This window comes from Lissotriton helveticus (assembly GCF_964261635.1).
Source record: "Lissotriton helveticus chromosome 1_1 unlocalized genomic scaffold, aLisHel1.1 SUPER_1_unloc_45, whole genome shotgun sequence".
NCBI lineage: Eukaryota > Metazoa > Chordata > Amphibia > Caudata > Salamandridae > Lissotriton > Lissotriton helveticus.
This window is the reverse complement of record NW_027611687.1, coordinates 1300184-1309242: the sequence shown is the minus strand read 5'-3', so window position 1 is coordinate 1309242 and position 9059 is coordinate 1300184. Positions and strand designations below refer to the sequence as shown.

The window sequence follows — 9059 nt, the reverse complement described above, 5'->3', positions numbered from 1 at the left end:
GCTGGAGAGGGAGACTTAGACATACTTTTCAAGCTGTAAGTAAGTAAGAACAATTAGTATTAGGTAAAAAAATAATGGTCAAATAAACTATACTGGGTGATCAAATGTTCATGAGTTCATCTTGGGGCTGCGTAATGGTGCAGCCAGAAAAAGGGAGGTTTGCGGCCCCGTATTTGCCCAGTGACTTGGCCGCTCCGGTGGCAAATTTGTTGGCTATAATCTCCTGGTGACATGTACGAGCTCCGATATTGTTCCATGCATCACGCAGTGAGTTCCTTCTGTCATTGAGCAATGCGGGACACGCGCAATCTATGTGCTCCATTGCTTCAGAGTGGTAACCGCATTTTCTACATTCAGTACTGACATGTGGGCGCCGCCATTTAAGTAAATGCTCTAAAAAAGACCATTCTCCAATCTCAGGACCATACATTTTAACTTCCAAAAAAGTGGAAACGTGCATGATAAATAAGATGGCTCAACCCCCAGTTTGAAGTAAGAAATAACCGCCCAGGCATGTTTCCTTCTGGACAGTTTTGCCCTGTCTGAATGAAAGGACCATAGCCGGACACTTCTCTTAGTAACAGTCTTTAACGCTGGCTGTGATGGATTTATTCCCCAGTATTCCTTGACGCCGAGTTGCTGCAAGGAATGGTTGAGATGACTGGTCAATATTTAATTCCAAAGTCTAACCTCGAAACTGCCTTCCCAGGAATTGCGCAGTCTATTGAAAAGCTTGATAAACGCGCCGGCCTCGAAACCATGATGGTCTAATAGTCCAAGTTCAAGTCTGATTTGGGCTGGAGACGAGGATATTGGCAGGCACCATGCTCGTTCAAAAATGTTGGTGCTTAATTTGTTTAGAGGGGTACTTAATGCGCCCATCATGATCTCATGCCCATATGATAGGGAGTTGGTTATCTTTGCCTTCATCACCTTTAGCAATGGGGTGTCAAGGTCCACTTGCCTTACGGCGCAATCCTCTCGATGACTTGCGCAGGAACAGAAGATGCTAGCTTCCCGACTCCCACTTCCAACCAATCAGAATCAGAAATGTATCATGACTCTAACTGATTAGACAGGGGGAAGGGGAAATTGGATAAAATAACAAAAGAGAAACAGAAGAGAATGGTCTTGATCCTCTGGAATCCGTTGGAATCTTCAATCAGCTCGTCAATCAGCTTCTCGAAGATCCCTAGGGATACTAAGCATATACAAGACAATATTACACTGTACCTATGAACTACTCAGTCTTCCTTGTTACTCCTTCTCTGAACACCTACCCATGAATCAGTAGTGACCTGCTGCTCTTCTATACTGAAGTGTAGTTTGAAGTGGTCTGCCTATTCTGTATTTCCAGATGACAGGTCTACCTCTTAACTTCTGTAAAACAATATGTATCTTTATAGTTTTCTGCTTAATACTCTGTACTTGTACTAAATTATATCTCACCCATTCTCTCAAACTACCAGTGTTATCTTAACGTACTTCTTATATTTTTCTTATAATTCTTCTTATACAGAGAGCTTTCTCCTGAATTTAGATGAATTAATCTCATTCACTTCCTTCAGGTAAGATCGCTTTTCTTCTTCTCGTTATCTCCTTTAACTGGTACTGAGTTCCTCTCTAACACTGTCCCTAACTCTTTCTAGATTATACTTGAAGTATCTGCTTAACACTGGTTCAACTGACGGTTGACAACATAGTGAGTAAGTCTTTACTTCTTTTAAGAGTTCATGTAACTTCTTGTATAGGTAACGTTGCTAATTAATATTTCACAGTCTCTAGAAATTTGAACAGATAACAGAAAACCTCCCACTTAGCTCTGAGTTTCTTCTCTGTTCCAAACAAGTCTCTCTCTCTCTTTTCCACTCCGCCTTCTGTGAATAGTTAACTGGAATTCTCAGCACTGGGTATGTTCCTCGCTGACACACCGACCGCTGACCTCTGGTTTCTTCCGTGAGACGACAGCTGCCTTAAAACGCTCTGCAACCCTTTCGTCGTCAATTCTCAAGATCAAGGCAACGAAGAGTTTAGATAACCCCTCGCTGACTGGAAACGCTTCTTCTTTTAACCTATTTTCTGGAACTCTCTCAGACACGATCTCTATGACCAAATTCCTCAGTGAAGTGCGCAGTTTCGAAGGAGCGCGCGCTGCACCTGGACTCTCAATCACGCGCTGGAAGAGACTAGACTGCCAACCTAGCATTCCGCGCATTCCACAAACGGGACCACGTGATGCCTTGGCTGGCGCTCCATTTCCTTGTTTTAAAACATGATGAATCTGCGCCAAGCTTACTGGGAGGAGGGATCCTGACATGGGGTAAGGCTTGGGCCAAGTAGTTGTTTCGAAAGTTTCGCTGAGACAACTTCGAGTGACCAGGCTTTTGCCTTTACTGCCTCTTTCTGCTTTAGAAAGGAGCCTCTGGGGTCCAAAAAAATTCCAAAATATTTTTCATGATATACTGTTTCAATGTTTTTATTATTAAAGACCCACCCACCTCTCTGCTGCTTCCGCTTCCCAAAAGAAATTATTTTTGTTTTTGACAAATTGAGTTCAAGGGAGTTTATTGTTGTGTAGGGGAGCAGTTGATCAAGTAACCTCTGTAGTCCTACTTTTGTATGGGTTAGTAACACAAGGTTGTCAGCATATACCAGATTGCTAATGCGGGATCCGTCTATTTGAGGGGGACGAGAATGGACTCTGGCAAGTTAAGGAGATAAGTCTGAAATAAATAAGGTAAAAAGGAGTGGAGCCAACACGCAGTCTTGTTTGACACCGTTATTGGTCGAAATCTTCCTTGAGACATGGCACCCATCTCTCAACTTTATTCTAATCCAGGTTTTAAAATGAAGTTGAATTATGGCTCTTAAGAGGGCCGAAGGTATGCCCCAGGTCTCTATTTTTTTGCCACAGACGGCCCGCTGCACCCGGTCAAAAGCCGCTTTGAAGTCCACAAAGCAGCAGTGAAGTTGAATACCTTGGACTCCGGCTTTCTCCATCAAAACAGATAATGCAAGTAGGTTACTAGTTGTTCCGGAGTTCGCCACAAAGCAGGTCTGGTTGAAGGGAAGGTGCTTTGTTGATTTGGCCCAGACCGACAGCTCTTCCAGCAAAATACTGGCATAGCATTTAGATTCGATGTCAAGGACAGCTATCATTCGGTAGTTCTTAGGGTCATTTCTGTTTCCATTTTTATAGATTTCCAGGACCCCGGGATGTTGTGGTTTAGCCTACAGTATGAAAACAGGGGGGGCAAGAGGTCCGACCACAAATCTACGTCCAATTTAAACAGGGCTTGAGGAAGACCGTTAGGCCCAGGAGGTCCTTATGACCTTGCTTTCCTGATTGTACGGGCAATGTTGTTTCTTAACATTTCTGGTGTCATCAAGGTCTCCGTCAGTGGGTCTTCGCTTTGCTCCTTTCCGTAAAATGTTTTTGCTTCCAGGACATGATTAGCTAAGTTGTTAGGATCGGTCTTACCTACGCGTTTGGCTTCAAAAGGTAATAACTCTAAATTAGTTGATGGGGGGCTAGACTGAAATGCAAGGTTGTGTAATGTGCTGCCGAGTACGGCTCGTAGACGGAAATTCGAACATTGATCATCATTTGTTCTACAAGTGTGAAAAAAACGTTTATGAAATATAATAACAAAGTGGACCTTTGAATTAAGAAAAGACAAATTGTGAACAACCAAGTATAATGAGTTATCAAAAATATATGTTTATTTGCACCAATGTTATTTTTTTTATATTATTTCTATATAATTTTATCTTTTTGTTTCCAGGAATTGAGAGAACAACCTATCATGGAGACAGATACTCAATATCAAAAGTAGTGTATCAAAAAAGCATTTGCAATGCAATTGCGATGGAGATGATCAATATTCAGCACATAGTTGGTGCATGGTCCCTACTGAAGATATACAGGCATACTTCCACATTCATCCATTGCATATTTCTATACAGATGCACTGTCTAGTTTTTAACATAATTGTATAACAGTTGCTACATCGTAAGGACAGACCAAAAGAGTAACATCAATTCAATTGTTGTCACCTAGTTTCACAGTTAAAACATAATCATAATTTTCATGGCTAAAGAATTTTGTGTCCTCATTTGTTCTACATCAGAGCTTCAGAGGTAAATGCCATGCACTGCAAGGGTTAACCCAGAGAGCTGCAGCTCACATTCTCCTGCTTTCAGTTCTGCTTTTCTCCACAGTTCTCTGGCCACTGTCACAGAACAATTAATGATGCATAAAATGGCCAAAACCACAGACAGCTCTGTAGAATCCTTCTTTTGTGCTTGTTAAGTTGTTTTGAGTGTGTTGGGTGTATATGTTTTAGTACTAATCTCTAAAATTAGATGAAAATACCCTTGTTAGTCCAAGCATTGTTCATGGTGTTGATTTTACAGGCAGCATGGTCCGGTGTGCTTGGATTTCTTTAGTTAAAACTCTCTCACAGAATAAAAACCAACAATGTTTCTTTACTTTTAGTCCACTTTGTGCGAGTCTCCCAATGGGTTTCCTGATATTTAATGTTTTTCCTAGCTGTAGGGAAATAAACAATAGCACAGAATAGACACTTTCATTGATTGTGATGGTAGAGTGCTTTCTGATTTTTTTTTAGGTTTGAAGATTGACAAAAGCTTTTGCACGTTCACTGCTATGATATGGCTTTTCTCCTGTGTGTCTTCGCTGATGAATCCTTAATGTTGAAGAATCACAAAAGCAACTTCCACATTCACTGCAATTGTATGGCTTTTCCCCTGTGTGTGTTTACTGATGTCTATGTAGGACTGATAAGCGACAAAATCTCTTCCCACATTTATTGCACTGGAATGTTTTTTTTCCAGTGTGTGTTCGCTGATGTCCATGTAGGACTGATTAGCGACAAAATCTCTTCCCACATTCATTGCACTGGAATGGTTTTTCCCCAGTGTGTGTTTTCTGATGCTGCTTTAGGTGCGATAATTTATAAAAACTCTTCAGACATTCACTGCAATTATATGGTTTTTCGACTGTGTGTTTTCGTTGATGAACCATTAACGTTGATGAGTCACTAACACTACTTTCACATTTACTGCACTTGAATGGTTTTGTTGTAGAGATTCTGCACATACAGAACTATGCACAAGAAAATAGGCCGTTAGTGCAAGATTGGTTGTACCTTACTTACACCTAAGAACGCACAATCTCTAGGCCGACTAGCTGTCTCATTAGCTCCCCAGACCTTCCGAAGACACTTAATGCTCAGACAAACCCGGAACACGGAACTCCCGACCTTCTAGAGTCACGGTAGCAAAGCACACCCTTTTGCTCACTCATATTTGCTTGTCCACACCAAATAATGAAGTCTATATAAAGTTTAACATGTTTATTTTTCAACTAACAAACTCTGTGCGTTGTTCTATAATGCAGTAAACGAGCTATCACCAGCAGAATAATACATAAGATAAAAACAATGATCAAAGTTACAATACCATAAAATAAGAAGGGGGTGATAATTCTGAATGACCAGTGGATATTCCGGCTATAATGCCTACACTACCCTCCCCTGGTAGGATTATGTATATTATCTAAAAGAAGATATCTGGGCCAATTCTGGGAAACCCCTCACCTTAGAACGTAGGAGTAAGGTTACATCATACGCTCAGCAAGGCTCTAGTTCGTAGAAGAAAATCTTCAATCAGTCTTGAGAAAGCTGCTGCGTGTTAGTATAATGCAAGCATTTCTAAATCGTGCCAAGAAGTGCCTAATGTTATGTCTAGGTAGTACGGACTGACCAGAACTTGAAAGCACAGTGGCTTGTTTTTCGACCTTGTACGCTGTGAGAAAACGATAACAATATGAGCTCATGTGGGCACAAAGGCGTCTTGCAAAAGAAGATACAGAGTATTGTGCGCAAAAATAAAAAGGCACACAGCTAAAATGGTTGCTAACTCAGGCTAATTAAGAATAGCGTCACCCTCGGGGACACACTACAGTTTTTCTCTAGTGTGTGCTCGCTGATGCAGTTTTAGGTTTGATAATTGATAAAAGCTATTCCCACATTCATTGCACTTTAATGGTTTTCCCCCAGTGTGTGTTATTTGATGCTGTTTTTGGTTTTATAAGCGACAAAATCTTGTTGTAGAGTATTTTAGGACCCTAGTTTAATTTTCCCGATTCATGACCATATATAGGTATATATCACCCTATCCTTATATAGGCATAGAAATCATAACCATATTTAGACTTAGCCCATGCAGTCCAAATACGGCATGGCTACTTCCACTAATTCAGAAAATCCACAACGATTTCTTGGAAAAACTCGCCTTCAGCAGTCAGGGACTTCCCCCGCTTGAATATTAATTTGTCCAAGAACTCATGGAGTTTTCAAAGAACTGCGAGTCTTTAATGACGTTATTATGTCCAACCTTACGTCAAACACGGCACCTTCAAGGTATAAATATGTCCACACTTGCCATAGCAAACACATGGTGGTTTGGAGCAGTTCGACTATCTACCTACATGACACAGCTCGCCGCAGCAAGCGCCGAAGGAAGCCGACCCTCCAGCAGACGCACTGAGAGAGAAGTTTCTCTTGCTGAGAAATCCAGCTCCAGTGTTTCCAAGCTCCCCTTGCGGGGTGTTGGGAAATCGAGTCCTGAGACAGAGAGATACCAGACCTCCTTCATTCTAAACCAAGGTACAGAGCTGATTAGACCCTTAGAGAAATCTTGGATAGATTCTTGGCAAAGAATACTAAAACTAAGCTACACCTCACTTACTTCTTCCCTTGTACTAGACCTAGGTTAGGTACACCGGGGTAGGCGTATTTTAGAAACACCAGTTGAGTACTTTTTAGCCTTTGTTATGTATGTATGTTATTTCATATGGCTTAGAAACCATACCATGCTTTTACAGTATTATTTTCTAATACTCTTCATACTGTACGCATTATACTTTGCAACCAGTATTACGATTGTAGCAGTTAATTTCTTCTGCATGATAAAGAAGACTGTTCAATAAATACTTTTTATTGAAAAAACCCGTCTCTCTATTTCTCTGCACCTCTGGTGAAACGAAGCATGCACGATTGACTGAGTAAAATATCTATCTATTGTTTCCACGACTCTGAAGATACGTTTTCTCTTGGGAAACAAAGTTGTCATGTTTATGCGGTTGTCATAAACGAATCGCCTCTTGTTTGTTCGAGAAATTTTCTAGTGACCTCTGAGCTAGCTGGCACTCACAATTAAGTCTAATATATTCAATAGAGACCTAGTCGACCTAAGTCCTACGTCAAATCTATAGTATATATTATTCCAATGCGCAGAGCCTATTGGGAATATAGGAACTACACTACAATCTCTTCCCACATTCACTGCAATGGTATGGTTTTTCCCCAGTATGTATTTTCTTTTTTTTTTTAAATATATTTATTAAAATCTTTTTTTTTTTGGAGCGTGTACACAGCACAACACAGAGAATTAACATCCGACAAATTGTAAATTATGTCAATAGAATTGCACAATTAAACAGTAACACCAAAAGAATCGCACAAATATACAAATATACAAAAAAGGAGAGAAACTCACGGGAGAGAAAAAAAAAATATATATATTCTTGGAGCGAATGGGAGATCATTAACTTTAGCCTCCCCGAATACCATTTTTCCAACGCTGTATCGGCTCCCAGATCTTTTTTCCTAGCCTCCGCGCTCTCCTACCCTTTCTCTTGTATATTCCCTTCTCTAAATTATAAACTGCCAGCATACTGGCCAGCCATTGTTGCAATGTTGGAGGGGTTATATCCAGCCATACCCTGGCTATGGTCAATCTGAGAACTGCCATTGCAATAAACACAAACTCCACGTACTCATTGTCAGTGTCCCCAGTAACTCCCAACACTATCAAATGAGGATTTAAGATAGTCTTGATCCCCAAAGATCCTGCTAAGAAACCCTCGATCCCTTTAAGCAACGGCTGAAGCTGAGGGCAGGAGGCAAATATATGAATACTGTCTGCCGCCAACTCATTACACCGGGGGCAGTTAATCCCAGCTGTCCCTCCCCACTGAGCTATTCGCGCTGGGGTAAAATAGAGTGCATAGAGTGTTTTGTAGTGTTGAGATTGAAGGGGGGCAGAGCATAGCACTGAACATCCTAATTTCAAAGAGGCTTGAAAATTGCTTACATCTGTTTCAAGTTTCGTAGCCCATTTAGCAGCTTGTTTCTCAAGATCATCCGACTTGGTAGCTACCAGGGCAGCATACAGACTGCGAATAGAACAATCTCCCCCTCTCTCTATTACTTCTAATATATTATTTTTGCCAAACCGAGCCACCCCCCCAATTTTGTTTCTGAGAAAACTCCTCACCTGAAGGTACTTAAAAAAACTCCCCCTATTGATATGAAACTTTGTCTCTAAAGATGAAAATTGCATAATCCCCCCCATCCGGCCCCAATAAGTCTCCTAGCTTAACTATCCCCTTCCTAGTCCATTCAGCCATAGTTGTATCTGCAAAGATCAAGGGTGGTAAAGAACGATTCCTGTACAATCTAATGTAGCTGTTAAACCTCCCCAGCCTGATTCTCTTTGCAAATGCCAACCAGACATTGTAAGCTGCCTTAATAGTTTAAAATCGCGTCCTCTTAAAATAAGAGGAATCAGTACAACTCAGGAAGGCATTCTCTGTGCCGGACCACATAGTGAATTCATAAATCCTGGTAGATAATGCAGTTATTTTAGGATCGGCCCCGCCTCCTCCAATTAGGCCCTGCATATACTGCAGCACAGCTGCCCAATAATAAAGCCTAAAGTCAGGTGCCCCCCACCCGCCCCTCTCCCTGGGTAATGACATAAACCTATACGGCCGCCTAGTCTTCCCCTGTGCCCAAATACATTTATTCAAAATTACTTCTAGTTTATTCAACCAATGCGCTTCAAAAAATAGGGGGATTGCCCTAAAGAAATATAAAAACTTGGGGAGTACTAACATTTTTATAACTTTTTGTACGCCCTACCAGGGACAGTCGGAGGTTATTCAACCTTGTCAGATCAGAGCTAACTCT

General features: G+C 41.1%; 1 protein-coding gene across 1 annotated transcript in view; it reads right to left on the bottom strand.

The window, feature by feature from the left end:
* Nucleotides 1–4335: 4335 nt before the first annotated feature.
* LOC144806094 (uncharacterized) overlaps nucleotides 4336–9059 on the bottom strand; it is a 615705-nt gene continuing 610981 nt past the window's right edge. Inside the window, 2 exon segments of the mRNA XM_078672530.1 lie at nucleotides 4336–4960; nucleotides 6571–6590. Coding sequence (XP_078528656.1) covers nucleotides 4628–4960; nucleotides 6571–6590 — 353 coding nt within the window. The 3' untranslated portion in view covers nucleotides 4336–4627.